Source organism: Pollicipes pollicipes, unplaced genomic scaffold, assembly GCF_011947565.3.
Source record: "Pollicipes pollicipes isolate AB1234 unplaced genomic scaffold, Ppol_2.1 Scaffold_2555;HRSCAF=2994_pilon_pilon_pilon, whole genome shotgun sequence".
Lineage (NCBI taxonomy): Eukaryota > Metazoa > Arthropoda > Thecostraca > Pollicipedomorpha > Pollicipedidae > Pollicipes > Pollicipes pollicipes.
The window spans coordinates 18,856,367-18,876,317 of NW_023596136.1; the positions used below are offsets into that span (position 1 = coordinate 18,856,367).

Sequence of the window (19,951 nt, forward strand, 5' to 3'; positions counted from 1 at the left end):
GGTGATCTCGTCTTTAGCGCGTTCGGCGCAAGTGCGTAGTTATTGTAATGCCAAAAAACAGGATGCTGACAGCTGATTTACTTCAAGCTTGATTGGCTGCTGAGCAGTGACCATCATGAACTGCGACCGTCAGCCAACAACAGTTGAAGGGTGTATACGCACCGCATTTTCTAACACAGACGCACCAAAATTTGACGTCTTAAGGCTTCCTGGTGACCTAGAGCGGCCGTCGTAAGCGAAAATGAAGGGCCCACGAGTAAACAAAAGTAATTCTCACTGATTGAGAGGGTCGTAATTGGGGGATTTTAAGGCCAATTAGGCTATCCTGAGGTCCCTTACTGCTTCCGGGTGCCTAAATGTCTACCTGCAGGATGCTTCCGATCGTTAAGTAGCCTTCCAGGTTGCACCCGATTTCTTTGAATTTGCCCGGAGGGCCCTGCGCTGTTCCTGGGCCCTTCCTGCCGGAGTGCCGGGGCCCACTGGTTAATTTCCACGGATTCTCTCCGTTCGCCCAAAAGGCTCTGTACGCTATAGCCGGAGGCCCTCTATGGAAACCTGCCGAGATATTCTCGGTTGCTCAGGGGCCCTCCACGTTGGTCTCGGTTAAGCTCCCGACAAACTCGCGATACGCTCATGGGCCCTCTTCATTGGTCTAGTACCCATCAAATTCTCTGTCACTCGCTTGGGCCTTACGCTCTTTTCGGGTTCCATCTGTTAACCTGCTTGGGCACACATGTCGTTGGGGCCCTCCAGATTGGGTCTTCGATACTTTGTATTTCAATGGAGGACCCTACACACTTGCCAATGGCCCATCTGTTAAAATGCTCGGGCACACTGGATTGCATGGGGCCCTGCACATTGGGCACTTGAATTCAGGGCCCAACACCCCTGTCGGGGACCTTCTGAAAACCTGCTCGAGCACGCTTGATTTTTCGGGGGCCCTCTACACTGGGTCTTAGGTGTTTCTTATTCGAATGCTCTCGATCGTTCAGGGGCCCTCTTCATTGTGTCGTGGGTATTTCTTATATGAATGGAGAGCCTTATGTCCTTGTCGGGGTCCTAAAAGCACAGGCGGGGGGGGGGGGGGCACAGGGAGCACGTGCCTAGAACCTACGATTAAGGGCCAGATTTGAGGACCGAAGGGCCCGAAAGGCCCATCGGAGGTCTCATTCCGGGGCCCCGACCCGCAGGGCCGGGCACTCAAATGTCAGTCAGAGGGCTCTGCGGCTGATCAGGGGCCCACTAAGTCGATAAGGATAAGCACATGAAGCTCGTCCCCTGCACGTCTTCGCTGGGCTCGACGACGTTTGCGCACCATGCCGTTCGAGTTACTGGTCATTTAAAGGTGAACATAGTGCATACGCACCTAACCAACGTCAGCGAACTGTCTGCATCAAGTGACATCACGAATGTTTGAAATCGCACCATTGCAGGTTTACTGCATTATGCATACGAGGTCATGCCTCGTATCAATATGAGATTCGGACAGACGCGTTCCTTGTTTAATTATGAGAGCAATGGTACATAGTTTTACGCATTTTAACCGTGTGTTGATCATGTATGGATACGTTAATGTAACAATACCATACCCCCGCGCGCGTTCCGTGGCATCGTCGCTTGCCGTCCCACTCCCCTTCTGTCCCCCAGCCGGCCGACCGTAGATCGCCGTGTATCATGTTTCAGAAACCGCCGCTGCTCCGAAACCACAAGAGCTAGGGGCGCGTTGTTTTGTGTCAAAATACGTACAAATAGATGCCCCATGAGTTACCAAAAATTCGGGCGCGATTGCACGACATTCGGAGAGTTATATTCAAGAAGCCTTGGGGGTCGCTCGACACCGCCCCCCCCCCCCCCCCCACCCCTATCAGGACCAGAGGTTGTTGGCTCCAGGGAGAACCAACCTTTGGGCAGACCCCTATCTCACTCCGCACTTTCAGAGACATAATCATGCCTATGCTTAACTTGCTAACATAATTCATGATACAAGCTCAGCTTTGCATCAGACCAGGACAAAGTCACAGCCTAGTCACAAATCAGGACCAGTGGAAACCAAACCAGGAACCCACTTAAAGAGTGACTAATCTTAAAGAGTCAAAAGAGTTAACTTAAACTTAAGGACTAAAAGAGTGACTAAACAAACCTTGCTCACAGTGCCCAGCATCGTTGCGATCTTTTGACCCCTTCGTGCAGGCTCGAATGACGTCAGGCGCGCCGAGCATACACAACGCATTTGATGTGTGCAAGCTTCAAATGCTTGTTTGGTATTACGTGCGCAAGTAAGAGAATTTTTCGAATCTGGTAGCCTTCCACAATTTTTACTAGTAGTGGAATTTCCATATGTGCTGGAATAAATACGCGCTGGAACTCCCAAGCATAACTTGAGATATTTTATCAGGAAAAGTCTCTAGCGACTTGAAAACAAAATAATCCCCCTCCCCACCTACCGCAAGGAAGTAAATGGAGAGATCAACGGAAATGGATGTGGGTACGCCAAGCTTTGTGCGGGGCAACGTCCGTCGGGAGCCGTGGACCGATTGGTACGTATTGAATTGAAAATTGCGTTGCGTGGTGGGCATGGAGTGATGGAGGGTAATAGCAATGCGGGTGCGGGATGCTCTCGTGTGTTATTGGGTCTAACTACGCACTCGGCCGCTGAAGTTACGTCGCCTGCCTCATCTGACAAGAAGGTGACGCTTGTGGACGCTCGTCTTAAAGGTGGGGTTGAACCCATGCTGCTTGAGTTCACCCTGTGTTTTGCCATTTAGCCAGCTGTAGGTAGTGGGCATGTGCTCAGATGCTGTTGCATACAAAGAGGGAGGGCTTGCATGGCTCTAACCCCATGCTCAGTTTTTCATTTAAGTACTCCTGAATATTATTTTGAAATCTGGTATTAGGAAAACTATTTTGGGTTTCATTCCCAGTCAGTGCTGTGGACAGCAGCATATAGAGTCAAGCAGCCATAGTTATGATATGATATGGTTTTGGAAAAGTGCATTTGTCTTAAGAAAAGTAATGTACTGTATTATTGTGCATGCAAATACTACCACCTTAACAAATTTTATGTGTATGCTAGCATTGCTTGTGAGTCAACATTTTCCTGTTGTTACAGGCATTATTACTTGTGTGAGCAATGCTTTGGATTGAAGCGGCCATAGCTGCTGCACTGCGTGGATGTGAAAGCATTGCATTCACTGAAGCAACCTATTATTACTTTTCAGCATGCTGCTGTAAGCTGTGAATGCTTTGAATGGTGTGGTCACTCTGGGCTGCACAACACTTCCTGTCACAACAAATGACAGAAAATTTGTATCTGCCACAACAAATGCAAAATTATAGGTCTATTTTGTTAACAGTGAGTGCCTGTACTGACTCATTGATTTTTGCCAAACAGCTAGTTTTTAGTTTGGGATTAATTTTACAACAAGCACAGAGTTTCATCATACAGTGTTACTCATCTATGATGGTGTTCAAACCAGTTGCATTTCTTTTGTTAGCTAGCTGTTCATTATTTACAATTGCATCAATTCATTTTTGTGTCAGCAGCATGTTGCCACGGCTCTGAAACTGGGGCAGGTGAAAAGGCACACTGCATGACATTCAAACTTGGCCTGCATTTTGTTTTCAACTGCTACGGCTCTGCACACGGTCGCATGCCTTAGTGCCTTAGTAAGATACACAAGTGCCTTGTAATAGTGTGCATGCCTTAGTAATATACACAATAAGGCAGGTAGCTGTCACCGGCACACTCATGTTTCGCTTTTCATCGTTGGTCGTGATAGCATATACAAACTCAGTAACTCATACGCTGTGTCGCGTCGGCACCGTCAGCTCCTGTTTCCGCTCCGCGCCTTCAACTGACCGTGGTCCGTCCCCGCTTCGGAAGACTGGCCTTTTTTGGGAGGGACGGGAAATTGAAGCCGTATACAATGCGATTTTAGTTTCCATAAGCGCTTACGCGCCTGCTTCGCTGCACTGATGCAAAATTTGAAAATTTTCATTATGCATCTTTTGCGGTTGAAATCATGGTTGTAGGTGCCCTAGTGGCCTAGAGATATCGCGTAAAGTGTGAAAAAGAGTCGGCCGCAGGCCGCGCAAGGTGCTGACGGTCTCTGGCGGCAGGAGAGAGAGCATTTCGCCTGCGCTCTCTGCAACACAGCCGAACCTATTCCATGGGATCGGCGAATGATCGCGGGACGTCGTCGGTGATTTTTGCCCCTTCCACCAACTGTCAGCCTTTTGAATGATGACAGCACGCACCGCCGTTACATTTAACAACACTGCGTTGTATCGAACAGTGAAAAACGGTCGGTAGCGGCCGTTTTTAGTTAATTTCCTGGCTCGTGCACACGTGACGCCACAATCCAAGTCACGTGATTGTCCGTTCCATTCCTCATTAACGCATGCTACTCCCTAGTGCATCCGTGCCCTGGGTGCAGCGATTTGGCACAAAACGTGACTAATTGCGCAAAAGAGAAAAATCCATAATTCTTAGTAAAAGCCATTCATTATCACGGTTTGACATGCCCTAGTTGCTGCGATGTGGCGCAAAAATCATATCTGTGTATGTATGGCCATGTCTGTGTGTGTGTGCGTCATTAGGGGTTTAGGACGCACCTAGCTGCTGAGGCTGTATGGCGTCGCCTGCCTCTCACCCTGGCAGGAAGGGCGGGCACCGCGGGGAATCGTACCCCGTACCTCTGATTTCCCAGACGCGCAGTGATTAACGCAGTCGTGTTAACCACTACACTACTGGTACCATAACTGGCGTCATATGTGCCATATTATATATATATATATATATATATATATATATATGCATCATATCATATATAACCTCATATCCGCGTTGGCCACATCGTCGGCAAAGTTCGAGTGAACGTTCTCAGTCCTGTGCGCGGCTCCCAGTGCCAGCATTTCAGTGACACGAAACCACTTTGCCGAAGCCGACCAGCCTGTGGCAAGTGTGCCTTGTCTGAATACGAAGGGGACCAGTGTGACGCTGTGCAGCCATGGCGCGCGAACTGGGGTACTGATCAGGTATCCCACACGACCTTTGACCTGGGCTGTCGGACCCTCATGGAAGAGAAGGAAACCATTTCTCTGTATAACGCCAGGAACATCCATTTCGCGTGGGTTAACTGAACGAGGTGAGTCACATCGGAACGTCCTTTGGAGAGAATCCAAAAGCTTAGCACCACAGCACACTACCATCGATAAAATGTCAGATCTACAACCTATTTCGCGCTCGAGACCCTGCGGGCTCTCAGTAGTGGCGGTGGGACAGGCGGCCGGCGCCCGTCGGGGTCCTTGCCCCCCCCCCTCCCCGCCCCCTCCCCGCGACGCCGGCACGCCTGGCAGCCCTCACGCTGCCTCCCTCCCTTGCGCCGCTGTCGCTCCTGGAAAGGAGGGGTTGATGGTAGTCCGACGCAGCTGTGGTCCGCGGCCTCCGCCGACACCCGCGTCGGACACTCCGTCGCCCCCGTTTGCTTCCTCTCTGGACACGTCACTGCCTTCGTCGCCTCCGACGCTACTGGCAAGTGCGCGTGGACGAGCGTCAGAGACAATGGAGCGCTACGAAGCAGACGGGCGCGCCTGCGATACCAAGCGGACGTGCCTGGTGGAGCCTGCCTGGCGTGCCGGGCGGAGCTGGAGGGTACCAAGGCGGCAACTCGTCTGTCCGAGGCAGTCAAAGAAAGCGCCCGTCCCTCGAAACAACACTTCATCACGCAGAAGGCCAGTTAAGGCCCTTACTGGTCCCCAGACATCTGGTAAAGGCCCATCGATGGATCCCCCCCCCCCCCCCGCGGCCACCCCGGACTGGGTATGCCGGCATAAAATGTATCCCACTGGGTCCTCCGCCTGCAGTTGACGGAGGGAGCGCCGGGACTCGTCTCAGGGTGGGGCACGGGGCCGCAGCTCTCGGTCGGAGGCGTCTGGCTCTGGAATTGGCGCAATCTAGTTCTTTTAAGCTGTGTCTGGTTTTAGCTTGTCACTTTTTACCGCCTGTTCAATGCGCTCTTGTATAGACGTTTTTACAATGGAACTTTGGTGAGATCAGGGCGAATACCCTAGATCTCCAAGCTGTCGTCAGCAAGCTCTTTCCCACACCCGTAGCGCTGCAGGAGATAGCTAGGGTCTGCACATTGCTGCTCGTGGAAGAAATGTGTTATGTTTCGCAACGACGCGTTGACGGAGAGCACGTTACACACGGTGGTGTACTCCTCGCGGTTCACCATAGCGTGTAGCCAGGAGGGTAAGGACTGCGGTCCAAGCTCCAGGCTGTGGCCGTGCGACCTCGCCTTAATCACCGTCACATAACTGTTTGTTCGCTTACGCTCCACCAGGCTTCGCCTTTCCGTTGGTATGCATGTGCATGTGCGATTTGGACTCCCTCCACTACTTCTGCTTCTGGGCGGCCTTAACGCACATCACTCTATTTGAGTGTGTGACATCAGAAGTACTTCTGGAAGCTTTCTGGTAATCGTGTCCATGGCGCCGCACTATGTATCCGTAAGGGAGTGTTCCACATTTACATGGGGTTTTGACTTGACTTTGACTTTTAATCCTGGCTTCTCTGTTAGGACGTTCTAGAGGGATTTAGGTCTTTAGACCTAAACCCCTCTTATTTCTGGGCTATACGTCCGCGAGCATGTGCAGACTTTTTTTTTTGGGGGGGGGGGGGGACACTCTCAAGCTCAACCAGGCATCCATGACGCCATTGACGTCATTTAAATCCTGGCATCCCATTAGTCACGCGGTGGTCAAGGCCAAAACACATAGGTATCAAATCGCTCATATGTGGCGTTCTTGAGCACGATTTCCAGATACAACAATTTTCAATCGACTCGCAGTCAGTGTCGTGCAAGGTACTATGACGTAATCAAAGGGTGACAGTTACGATGAATTACAAGGCACGATGGCGTTTTTGAAAGGTAGCACTCTTTTCCACCTAAAACTAGACCAATAATTGTAGATGAGCATATTTCATCATATCTGATGCTGGCTTCGATATTTTCAAATGTGAAACATTCCTTTAAAATGCAGGAACTCTTTTACATTCAGCCATAGTATTCGGTCAGGCGTCGGCGCTAGGCCATAGTCTCTCTGCTCCCCAGCCGGCTCAGCACCTGGACTGCAGCGTTGGAGATGACACCATGGGCAGTGACCATTTCCGTGTTTGGATCCGGTTTAAGGGAGCTGGAACATCGGGTAATGGGCTGCAACGCTGGCACTGCTGAGGCATTGCAGCACCGCGTTCAGGGAGCACGCGCTGCTAATGTTCTGGAGGCCCGTAGGCCGAGTGACCGTATTGCAGGCCGCGCCCTGCCGCCAGTCTCATTCATGGCGTCCGTAGCGTCTTCCTTTGGCAACGGAGCTGGCTGCTGCGACATGTCGTCTTTGTTAGGTATGAACTGCACAGTTTCGTGTGGTTTCTAGCCGTACCTGAGCAAGACCTCCTCGTTGCAGTTAATGTACCAGACAGTCCAGCCCTCGATATGCACGGCGATCGCGTGCGAGTCGGAGTGGGGTGTGATGAAATGGTACGGGGAAAGTAGTGAAATGGTGCGGGTAAAATGGTGAAGCGGTACGGTTTCTATTGCTGAGGGCACCTCCGGTGGCAGCACCGCAGGCGTTTCGAGACGCCGTCCGTCAGCTGGCCAGCACCGGCCTTCTCCCTGCCTCCAGCGGCCGTGCAAGTAGGCGCAGCCTTGTCACAGACGCCCATTGGTCGAACTTCCTTCATCTGGCGCTGTATACGTTCCGGGCCGCCACTCTTACCCTCGTGTTAGCTCACTGTTCATGGGACGTTTTGCACATCACCCACCGTAAGCTTCATGGCAGAATCACTCTAGCCGCTCTGGTCGCCGGGGAAGGAAGTACTCGGTATGCGTTATGCGGTTTATCTGTGAGTGTAGTCATCTGAGAATGAAGTGGCCAAAATCCGCGGCCTTGATTTGTGTGTGTGTGTGTGTGTGAAGGGGGGGGGGGAGCACCAAGTCCAGCGGGGCACAATAGTGAAAGGTGTTTCTCCACACCACCTAATCGCTTAGCGCTAATCCATCTCAGACGCTCCATGCGGCTGCGCCGGTTCGCTTGTGGTCACGTGCCGCCTTGGGTGTTCTGGTGACGGACGTGCGGCGGGGATCTCGTACCGCCCGTCCTGGGGCGTCATTCAACGCCGGTGCCGCGTGTCGTCAGCCCCCCACCTACGCCCGTCCTTCGTGCCCGCCGCCTGACAGAGCCGGCCGTGGTGTGACCGCGTGTTGGACGGCTCAGTTTCAGTCGAGCGTTGGCTCGGCGTCCAGCATGGCGCGCTCTGACGAGGAGAGCCTGGTGCCGTCGGAGGATGTGCCGTCTCGCCACTCGGTCGTCTCGGACCTGGAGCCCATGTTCCGGCCGCTGCGCGTCACACCCTGCATAGCCGTCCACATAGTGCTGCTGGTGAGTGTGCGCTGGCCGGCTGCACGCGCAGAGGGCCGCGACACAGCCTTACGCTCACCTTTCGGAGTCACCTCCACGTGCCCATCACCTCATGGCCACGTGAAAATTGCAGCGCTGAATCTAATAACACGGTCGGCTTGAGCCGACGGCATGGTGATTGTTACCACCGAATGAATTGAAGCATAGAACTGCAACGTTCGTAAATTCTCTGTTATCGACGCGTAGCATGCAGCTGAAAGTGTAAATTGTTTAGTTTTGAGTTTTGTGACGTCGTTGAATCCTCTATCGTCTGTAACTGGAACGCAGCTGACAGTATGAGAAGGTCGGAATGGAGACATAATGTCCCAGTGGACCGTGAAAATGGGGGCGGGGGGGGGGGGGGACGTAATGACCGCGTGGTTAGTACCTTTGGCTCCATGAGGGCCTAGATTTGAACGCCATCTGTGCCGTGGCATTACATTTCGTGACGTATAACAAATCCTTATGTCCATGACCTCCAAATATATTGTAATCCCAAATGTGTCCCTACACCCAATGTATCGTAAGGCCTGATGTATCAAATCTCTAATGTTTCACAAGTCGTAATGTTTCGCAGATTCTAATATGTCACAGCACCTGATGTATCAGAACACCTAGTGCGTAATGACCCGTAATGTTTCATAACGCCTAACGTATTGTAATCCCTGATGTTCGTAACCTCTTATGTACCGCAACTCTTAATATATCAAAGCACCTGACGTATCATAACCCCCAGTGTCTCATAACCCCTGATGTAGCGTAGCCCGTAATATCACCTGACGATGCCGGCGAGGGCTGGCGATTTTCGGCCGTATCCGCCGGCCGGCCACTGGGCCGGCGAAGCGGCGGCGAGCTGCTCCCGAGCAGAGCAAAGTGTCGTTAGTGAAGAGACGTTGCGTAGAGTAAACGACATTAACCATGTAAAAATTTGAATAGGGGCTAGATTGGTATAAGTGCTCCTGCAATAGCCGGCATCCTATCGCCTACCAGTCTAAACCTCAACTTCTGAACGTGGTCTGAGCAACAAGCCCTCGCCCGGCCGAGAATCGCCCCATGGCTGGTGACGCATCTTCCTCTAGATTAGAAACCAGACTACGCTACCTATTGTGAACGTAATAGGCGTAATTTTTGGTGAAAACGCGAGAACTATACTGTACTATACAAAACTGCACTGTACTTTACTGAGCTGTGTTCTGTACTGTACTGAGTCGTGCTGCTGTAGCTGTTAATCTGTGCGGCGGGTAGCCCCAAAACGGTGAAAATATACGCCTCAGTCTCATCTTTGGACGGTATGAATTTGTTTTGGAAGACTTCCGGAAACAGTACATCACGCGCCTCCATTCAGGCCCCACTCCCACCACCACAACTTCGGTTCTAGTCTGCTCAACTTCGGTATGAGATCTGTACTGTTCCCGTTCGGTTCCCCGTTCCCCCGGACACCCGTTCCACCTGTTCGTTGGTAGTTGGTGTTGATGGCTTCGTGTAAGGGCGCAGTGCGTAATCCATCCGTAATGTGGCGGGCAGTAGTTTTAGATTGTTTCCACCACGGCCATGGTGCATTTTCAGGCGGTCATGCTTAACTAAACCAGCTTTTCAACATCCTCTGCCACCCTAACACTCCCTTGCAGTACTTTAAACTCACTGAGAGAAGGAAGCACGGTGCTTGAAGTGGCAAGTCTTATTTTAGTAATAAATGGGGGAACGTCCAACTTTTTATATTATGTGGTACAAAGATGACGCGGGTTTAAATCACGCAGAATGCTAAATATTCACGGATTGCCAATTGACATCCGCAGCATTTGGAAATCGGGCTCACGGACGCCAGTTTTGAACGGCTCAACAGAATATTATGTTTTGCCTTGGCCGCCACATAGGCTGCGGAATGGCAGGATTTGAACGACGTTGCGATGTCATCATGCATTTCTGAAAAGCCTTGAAAAAGTCTGTAAAAATAATCTGTATTCTTGTGGGTGTATACCTCAGGAACTGCATGATTAGGTGTTAAGAAAGGCAGGGCTGTGAACTGCACCGAATGGTCTTACAGGCGGCTATTTCAGTTGAAAATCCCATACAAATGTGGAACATTCCATTTAAACTCAATAGCTGGCAGCGGGCAACTGAGGGCTGCGTAGCGGAAGTGCTACAGTAGCGAATGTATTTATGATTTGAATGAATGGCACGGCCAGAATGTTTGCAAGACACTCTCACGGAGTTGTACAATTCATTACACTGACAGCACGCATTGGCTGAGAGCAAGCTATTCAGCATCTTATGTAGCGAACTGGTAGAGAAGTTCTAAAACGTCACGGCTTCGAACACACATCTTGATGACGGGTCAAGCACTTCACCGATTGAGCTACTGAGACCAACATGTCGAAAAAGTCGGGAAATTCACGGCGTACCGTGCACGAAAAGTCTGACGTGGTGTACGGCGAGAGTTTGACTTCTCTAAAAAAGGATCGGCTCAAGACAGTGACACGATCTTTCGCCTTGTACCGAATTCATGGGAACTAGCCAGTAATAATTCGATTCATAGCTCTGTGAAAAGCAGGCTTTCACTACGTGAATTCTATCGGCTAGAAGGAAAAGTATGCCGTAAAGTGGTTGTGCCAACGTACTTAAATAGGGCCGGAATTACTACTTTTATTTCCTGAAGCGTCCGCCAGGGTGTCAGTGATTGCCCTTATTGATAGGTAGCTTTACCCCGCTCAGCGTCGGCTGCCCGCATACAGTCGACACCATGAAGACGACTACGAAAATGTGTGAGGATGCCATTTAGAATGCATAACCATTGCATCGAGAGGTGATGTTAATTTAATAACTGCCAGCCAGCCACCATGCTCACCGGCCCGGGCCTGCCCTGATAGGTGGCGCTGCTGCTGGCTGTGCTGCTGCTGCCGTTCCCCTTCTTCTGCAAATATGACGACTGCGGCCTGGAGACATGCACACTACAGACGCTGCTGCACATCGTCACCTGGATCTGCAGCGGGGTGAGTAGGGCTCGGACCGCGCCACCGGCTGGTCTCACCGAGCGCCATCTCGGGCCCGGCCACCACCACACGGGCCAAAAGGCGACAGTGGCCGCCGCAGGCTAGACAAGTGCGCGTGCGTGTGTGCGTGCTTGAGCGTGTGCGTGTGTGTGTGCGTGAGCGTGAGCGTGAGCGTGAGCGTGACAAACGACATGCCTGGTAGGATGATGAATGCCGTATATGGCAAGCGCCTAAAACGGTGACTAGATTTTTTTCAGACGCACATCTCACAGGTAAAATCGGAGGCGTTTTACCTCGGTGACAAAGCAGGTCAACAGACAAGAATAGCAGAAGCTAATATCAGTCATTTTTGAAAGTTCCCTCTTGTAGGATCGACCAGCCAACCTGCACCTGTGCCTTTGACTTTACCAAACCCCCGGTCCAAATGCAGCGAGGCTCAAGCCATTTCATTATTTGCAGTGCACCTGTTTTATTTGGAACTGTCGGAATGATGTAAATGTCTTTTCCCGCATGCCATCCATTGAAGCCGGGCACTGCCAAGTCGGCGTGGTACCACTCCGGCCTTGGCCCTTCTCCAGACTCCCCGTCATCAATAAAAACCCATCTTCCTTTTTGCCTCTTCCCTCACCAAACTGATTCGATGTCTCAGCCGCCAGCTCAAGGAAAGTTGTTTTTCGGCATGTCAAAAATATGAATGATTTGTTGTAACAGTTCTGAATTTTTAACTCAAGCTGCATCAGCAGCTAATTTACTCTGTAAATCTAATTAATACATATACGGCAGAGTTAGCGTATAAGACCACTACATGTTTGCTACTGGCCTGAAAATACACTGAAACAATGTTTGGTTCTGGGCTTTTGTTTTCCCGTTCCAAAATGCCAGCATGACAGTTGAAAACTAAAACCAGCATATGTTTTATGTTTCGAAACCGACGGCTTTTGCATCCCGTTGATTCGAGGCCTGTGTGTATGCACATGTGTGACCGGTCGAATGCGACGCGTTGGGAGGGGGCAGTTTTACCCCTCCCCTGAGCTGCTAAAATTTAAGAGAGGACTAGAGACTCCAAATTCATAGGGTAGGTAGGCATGTATATGACTGATTTGTGTCCAATTTTGAGGCCCCTAGGTAATATATGACGTTGCTTGATCTTATATGACCCTCGGGTCGAATGAGATCAAGCAAGGTCAAGCCCCAGCTCGGTACTCGAAGTGCCATCAGACGTCCCCATGCAGACACATTCAACATAAATAAGTCGCTTAAGGAAAAAGCCGTTGGTGTTCTGTTTATTAACATGCTTCGACATTCGGAAGGTCACAGTACCAAGAATCGTACGGGATTGTTTCGGGCCGGAAGTGGCGGCAGATCTTGCGGCAGATCTCAGCAGGACGACCAGCGCCGGGCTGTCGATATCTGCTCGTTTCTACGGACCCGCCGCCCCCTCCTGCAATGTTGGGCTTGGTGCTCAGTGTTGGTTTGGATCCCCCATTGCTTTCTCTCTGTTTGCTGGAACATGACGAAATCATGGAATAACTTAAGCCTTACGCAGGGCGAACTTCCTTCAACGTTCTCCAGCCTTCCTTCAGCCTTCAGCCTTCCTCCATCCTTTTATGAAGGCCCCGTGCGCCCTTACAAAAAAAACAACAAAGGAACCAGCTCCCTCCCTTTATGGTTGATAAGGGCCGCCAGTTTCGTTGTAATCTCCATCGTGTGTGCTGGAACATAACAAAATTAAAGAAAACTTCAAATATTTTAAATGTTCCTGGGGCGGTAGTAAATGGCCCTGACTACTTTGATAATTCATTTTTGATTATTTGATGCAAAAAGTGAAGCCCAAGCTCGTCTTAAGTTGTTTATTGCAGTGGTGTAAATCCCATAAGGAAGCTACATTTTTTGGAGGTTGAGCTGCTTGGTCCTAGTTTTGCCCCACCTCCGAATACTTTTCACGATATGATGCGCGTAAGACAACGACGTCAGTACGTTGTATGAACAGGAAAAGATCAGGCCGTTTCTTCGTTTTTTTTTCTCCATTATTGTATTGCCAGGTGGCATTGCTGGCAAGCGCGTGGTCTGATAGGGCCGGATTACCTAAGGCAGCTGTAATCTCGTCGCAGTGGTGGAACACTGCCACGCCAGCGTGATACCGTTGATGACAAGTGCCATGACTCGGGGTGACACAGCCGCAACAGAGTACGTTGTTGTGTTGTGTGCCGAACTGCTGGAAAGGCGGCAGGTCAGACAGAACAAAACCAATGCACACGCCGGCTGACTATGTGCTGTTGACTGTGCCGCTGGTGGTTTGGCCCGCGCTGCCAGCAGGCGACGCCCTCACCGTTGGCCTGCCCGTCACAGGTGCTGCACCTGATCCTGCACCGCCTGCACTTCGACTCATACATCCACGGCTACTCCGACTTTCACCAGGCGTCGCGGCTGCATCGGAAGCTCCCGGCGGTTGTCTACTCAGTCGGTAGGTAGGCTGGTGGGGGTGGGGGAGGGGATGCGGTGCGCCGCGTACGCGCGACTGGACAAGACGGGTGAGGTTGCTACCCCGTGGTGTACGGGTCGGGTGTCGCACTGCTGGCCCCCCTTCGTCGTCCAGGGACACCCACCTTGCTGGTCCCTGTACGTATGCGTCAAGAAAAATGCCTGGTTTCGGGGTGTGTGTCACGAACAGCTCTCGACTTTAAAGCGGCCAAACGCCAGAGTTTTCCCTTAGTATAAGATATTACCTTTATTTGTTATATGGCTATATATTTATAGATTATAGATAATATTGATATAGACATTTCCCATGCTGTAAGATATACCTACATATAAAATACAGATGCCTGCTTCCTCATTCAATATTCAGCCCGTCACCACGTGTTTATATATATATATATATATATATATATATATATATATATATGCCTTATATGCAATATCAATATCAATATACTATATACAATATACAATATTATATATATATATATATATATGTATATATATATATATATATATATATACATACTGTGAGTTTCGAAAGGTCGTTAAGTGTTAACAACGGAGTAAGCGGGTGTTTCAAACAAATGACCGAATCGGTCTGACCAATCTTTCGGCAAGAAGCGTGATTTCGTTACGTGTATCGGTGTTTACTAAAATAACAGCATAGGTTGCTGAAATTTCCGGCATTAGACGCTACGCAAAGACCAATTATAACTCATACATTTGGTAAAAAAGTGATCCGGCTCACGCCTAGCTCAGGCGGTGGTCGATACTCAAGCCAAGGGGAGTGCTCCACATTTGTAGAGAGTTTGTGAACTGCCAAAGCTGTACTGAAGACGTTTCCATGCAGCTCGCGGCCATGCCTTTTTGAGACCCAAAACGCTTTGGTTCCCGAGCTTAAAGGCCGCAAAGATGTGTGAGAGTATTTCAAGGTCACCTTGGAATGCATGACGTCACAATGACGTGATCAAAATCCTACCATTTAATTGTCCATGCGTCGATCAAGGCCAAGAAAGATAAAATTGTCGAGCCAATCACACCTGGCTTTCGTGAGCGCGATTGCCAGACGTTACGGCGGTTAATTGGCCCTGAGTCAATGTTATGCAAGGTAGCATGACGCAATCAGACCATGACGTATTTAAGAGCAGATTTACTAAATGGGGAAATTGTGTTGTCGTGAACTGTCTTTTCCACTTAAAGTATACCGACAGTCGTAAGTGAACTTTCTCATCATCTTTGATGCTTGATTCAGTATCCTCAAATGTGGGACATTCCCCTTAACCAAGGAAAGATTTAAGCCCAGCTGGTCAGAGCCATTCGAAATTCTGTGTGGCCACGTACGGGTAGCCAGCACCCACGTTGAGCAGTGCTTGTTGTGTAAGCCGTGGTGTTGCCAACCAATCGTGAAGTCGCATGTTTGCAGTGGAATTTCGCGGCTGAAACTTAAAGGGAATGTTCGATATTTGTAGGAGGTTTTGAACTGAAATAGCCATTTGTATGATAATAATTATATAATAATAAAAATATAAATAGTCATTTAGCTATATATAAATAGCTGTTGAAATAGCCAAATACCTATTTTGAAGATCATTGGATGCAGTTCACAGCCCTGCCTTTCTTAAAAACTAAACCCCTCTAGTTTCTAAGCCACACGCCCGCGAAGGTGTGCAGATTTTTTGGGAGACTATTCAAGGTCACCCAGGTATCCATGACTCCATAATAGCGACATTCAAATATTGCCATTCCATTAACCATGCGGCGGTTAAGATCAATAAAAATATCAGTGTCGAGTCGTTCATATCTGGTGTTCGTAAGCATGATTTCCAGGTATAACGCTCGTCAGTTAGCTCTCAATCAGTGTTGTGCAAGGTTGGATGACGTAGTCAAACAATGACGTATTGAGGAGAATACTTTCTAAACGGAGAAATTGTCTTGTCTGTAACTTGGAAGAAATTGCGCTTTCTTTTCCACTTGAAAGTATGCCATTAGGTATAGGGAGGCTTATCTCATGATAACTGATGATGGCTTCAATATCTTCAAGTGAGGGGCATTCTCTTTAACGTACCTCGATGCTCGGCACGGTCCATCTTGCCCTCCACGTGACCTTACCTTTTGGCGCGGCTGCGCCACCGACAACAGACCATCCCAGTCGCAAAGAGGCAAGTCGTAGCCGCAATACATTAGCCGCATCAGCAAATAGTAGCTGTCGTCAAAGTAGCGTAAACTCATCCCGCCTCTAATGGTTGAATCGGAGAGCAGGCGCCTAACCAACTGATGGTGGTGATCGTGACCATGCGATCGTTCTCAGCTCATCGAAATACAGCATACACATCAGTGTACCATATGGAAAGGAGGCCCTGGGCCTAATTTCATAAAGCCACGGAGTTGTGTTAGTTCCACACAACGTCGAAACCATTCACGGGAGCGGAGTCAGCTGGCAACGCGATGAGCATCAGAGTACACGGTTTAAATCTTTAAACGAAAGCCGAAGCCACAGCCATCGCATTTTGTTAAGGGCGTTTGGCATGTGACTCCTTTTAGACAGCGAGCAGATGGAAACGTGACCCAGATCAGTCCCGGCTTTATTACGATCCGTCCCAGGTCAGGCCGGTGTTCCTGATGACAGGTCGCAGACGAGCCTGGCTTCCGTGACCCCGGTCAGCCTGGCTTTCCTGACCACCAGCCACAGACCAGCCCGATTTCGCTGGCTACCTGTTCCCAGTCAGCCCAGACTCCCTGACCCAGTCAACCCAGACTTGCTGACGATAAGAGTCCTCCACTCCAGACTCTCCTGAGGTCACAGCGCCCACCACCTAGACACCTCGGGATTTTACCGACAGGAAACGTGCTGCTGCTGCTGTTGTCGCTGATAATGCGCGAGCTACCGCCGCCGTCCGACCCGAACCCGTCGCCCCTGCCGGGCGAGTGGCCGCTCTCGGCGTTCCACTACGTCCAGTTGATGGTCACGCTGGAGACCATCGTGCTGCTGCCCGTGCTGGTGCAGTACCTGCGTGAGTATTCGGGAGCAGCCCATGGCCAGAGGTCGGCAGATTGAACCGGGTCAGTTCCTTGCAGGTCTGTACGTGGTGCTTACGAGCAGATTTGTTCAGCTCCCACTGTCGTTGATCGCGCTCGTCAGTCAGATATGTGCATAGCTTGCTGATCCGTGCTTGTCGCGCCTTTGCGCAGTGCTGCAATCTGTCCCATGCTGACATGAACGTCATTTGACGCCAGTCAGGTTTGGTGCAGAACAGTGAGCAGAACAGTCGAGCCCCATTGATAGTCCAGGCTCGTCAGCCTTCATGCTTTGATGTAACGCAATTCACACCAACCAATCCACACACACCTATACTAAGTATTAGTCAGAACCTGTCAGGTATTGTGTTGCACCATGACGTTTCTAACACAACTTGTATTTTCCTCCCGCGTCCATCAGGTCTGCATCCATCATGCTGCACTTTGACCCCTTGCACCTTGACGCAACTGTCATCCTGTGTCCACCACACCTGGTGTTGTGCCATAAATGTTCCGCCCCGTACTAACCTCACCTGCTGTCGGCGAGGTCTCGTGCTGCATAGATGCCTGTTCCATCCCGGTTGAACCCTGACTCCGTGCCCGCCATACCGGATACTGCGCTGAAACGTGTTTTATGTCAGTCTGGCCTGTCACACTTGGTGCTGCGCTATAACCGCCCCCATCCTGACATCACCCGCGCTCAGTGTCGGTCAGGTCTGGTGCTGTGGTTTAACCCCCCCCCCCCCCCCCATCCTGACATCACCCTACTCGGTGTCGGTCAGGTCTGGTGCTGTGGTTTAACCTCCCCCATCCTGACATCACCCTACTCGGTGTCGGTCAGGTCTGGTGCTGTGGTTTAACCTCCCCCATCCTGACATCACCCTACTCGGTGTCGGTCAGGTCTGGTGCTGTGGTTTAACCTCCCCCATCCTGACATCACCCTACTCGGTGTCGGTCAGGTCTGGTGCTGTGGTTTAACCTCCCCCATCCTGACATCACCCTACTCGGTGTCGGTCAGGTCTGGTGCTGCGCTATAACCTCCCCCATCCTGACATCACCCTACTCGGTGTCGGTCAGGTCTGGTGCTGTGGTTTAACCTCCCCCATCCTGACATCACCCGCGCTCGGTGTCGGTCAGGTCTGGTGCTGCGCTTTAACCTCCCCCATCCTGACATCACCCTACTCGGTGTCGGTCAGGTCTGGTGCTGTGGTTTAACCTCCCCCATCCTGACATCACCCTACTCGGTGTCGGTCAGGTCTGGTGCTGTGGTTTAACCTCCCCCATCCTGACATCACCCTATTCGGTGTCGGTCAGGTCTGGTGCTGTGGTTTAACCTCCCCCATCCTGACATCACCCTACTCGGTGTCGGTCAGGTCTGGTGCTGTGGTTTAACCTCCCCCATCCTGACATCACCCTACTCGGTGTCGGTCAGGTCTGGTGCTGTGGTTTAACCTCCCCCATCCTGACATCACCCTATTCGGTGTCGGTCAGGTCTGGTGCTGTGGTTTAACCTCCCCCATCCTGACATCACCCTACTCGGTGTCGGTCAGGTCTGGTGCTGCGCTATAACCTCCCCCATCCTGACATCACCCTACTCGGTGTCGGTCAGGTCTGGTGCTGTGGTTTAACCTCCCCCATCCTGACATCACCCTATTCGGTGTCGGTCAGGTCTGGTGCTGTGGTTTAACCTCCCCCATCCTGACATCACCCGCGCTCGGTGTCGGTCAGGTCTGGTGCTGCGCTTTAACCTCCCCCATCCTGACATCACCCTACTCGGTGTCGGTCAGGTCTGGTGCTGCGCTATAACCTCCCCCATCCTGACATCACCCGTGCTCGGTGTCGGTCAGGTCTGGTGCTGCGCTTCAACGCGGCCCGCTGCCCGCCGGACGTGGCGGATGAGGATGCCGAGCTGCCGTCGCGCGCCCTGTCCCGCTCGCACCGCCCCAGTAAGGACGACGCCGCCTACGTCAGACGGCTGCTGCGCCGCCAGGCCGACTGCATCCAGGCGCTGCGCGCGCACAACACCATGCTCGGACGGAAGATCGTAGACCAGCACGAGAGGCTGACGTCCGCTCGGCTGCGCGCCGAGGGAAGCGGCCAGAGTCCGCAGGCGTAGGCAGCTGCCGGCGCATGTGGTGCTTGACTGAGTGTGCTGGTGCGAGTCCGGAGCCCACCGGTGATTGACCAAAGTCCTCGGATGTGGACGTCCAAAGTCGGCTGGCGCATGGGTCTGGAGAACACCGTCTTGGGCGCGGTAGCCACTGGACGGTGGTTCTCGGCAGGCCGCAGGCGCGCTGGTGCGCTCGAGGCAGGAGCAACGGCGCCGCACGCTGCGTCCGACCGGGGCAGGACGTGTCGTACAGGCAGGGTCTCGGCGCGGCGCAGAAAGGTGTGGTCTTCGGAAACTGCACCTTTTCGTCGCTCTCCGGTTGACACTGGCAGGGTCATTGGCATTGGCGCCTTCCACTGCTCTCTCGGAGACCTCAGTGGACCCGAAGGATTCGGTGGACCTGCATTTGTCGGGGACGGACCGGTTGGCGGGCGTATTAGCGGGCGCTGACCGCCACTCACCGCCTATTCGCTGATCTTACCTTCGCAGCTGCGGCTGCACTGCGCGTACTCACTCTCGAATACCTTGAGCCGGCCTGTGCTCTGGATCGTGCTCTGATCTGGTGGCGTCCTGTGGTGGACGCCTGCGTTACCCCGAGTTGGGACGGCCAAGAAGCTGCTTGTGTGGGGTTTGAGTGTTCATTATGTAACGTATGCCGTACAAATACAGACATCGCTTGCTTTTTTTGGTGGCTGTTTAGTTGCCCTGCTTCTTTACCAGAGTTGTATTTTACACCTGCGCTGCATCTCACACCTGTGTTGAAGATTATAAAAGCGCGGGTTTGTTGTCTCGGAGCAGCAACAAACATTCCGTCGTCAGTATGATGGTGCCCGCACACTTCAAGCACGCTGACCCGACGACAGGCAGTACCTTTTAAAGTGCGCGCCCAGACATT

General features: G+C 51.5%; 1 protein-coding gene across 1 annotated transcript; it reads left to right on the plus strand.

Moving 5' to 3' along the window:
- Positions 1–2,510: 2,510 nt before the first annotated feature.
- On the plus strand, positions 2,511–19,741 carry LOC119107018 (uncharacterized). The gene is made up of 5 exons (XM_037230369.1): positions 2,511–2,537; positions 11,328–11,450; positions 13,800–13,914; positions 16,772–16,942; positions 18,794–19,741. The coding sequence occupies exons 4-5, from the start codon at positions 16,804–16,806 to the stop codon at positions 19,060–19,062; spliced, it is 408 nt and encodes a 135-aa protein (XP_037086264.1). The 5' UTR covers positions 2,511–2,537; positions 11,328–11,450; positions 13,800–13,914; positions 16,772–16,803; the 3' UTR covers positions 19,063–19,741.
- The last annotated feature ends 210 nt before the right edge of the window (positions 19,742–19,951 follow it).

What these genes read in the sequence shown, in the direction of transcription:
- LOC119107018 (XM_037230369.1), top strand. Translation starts at nt 16,804, where the DNA reads ATGCGCGAGCTACCGCCGCCGTCCGACCCGAACCCGTCGCCCCTGCCG. An exon ending in CGTGCTGGTGCAGTACCTGC is followed by an intron (nt 16,943 to 18,793) that starts GTGAGTATTCGG and finishes GGTGTCGGTCAG; the next exon opens with GTCTGGTGCTGCGCTTCAAC.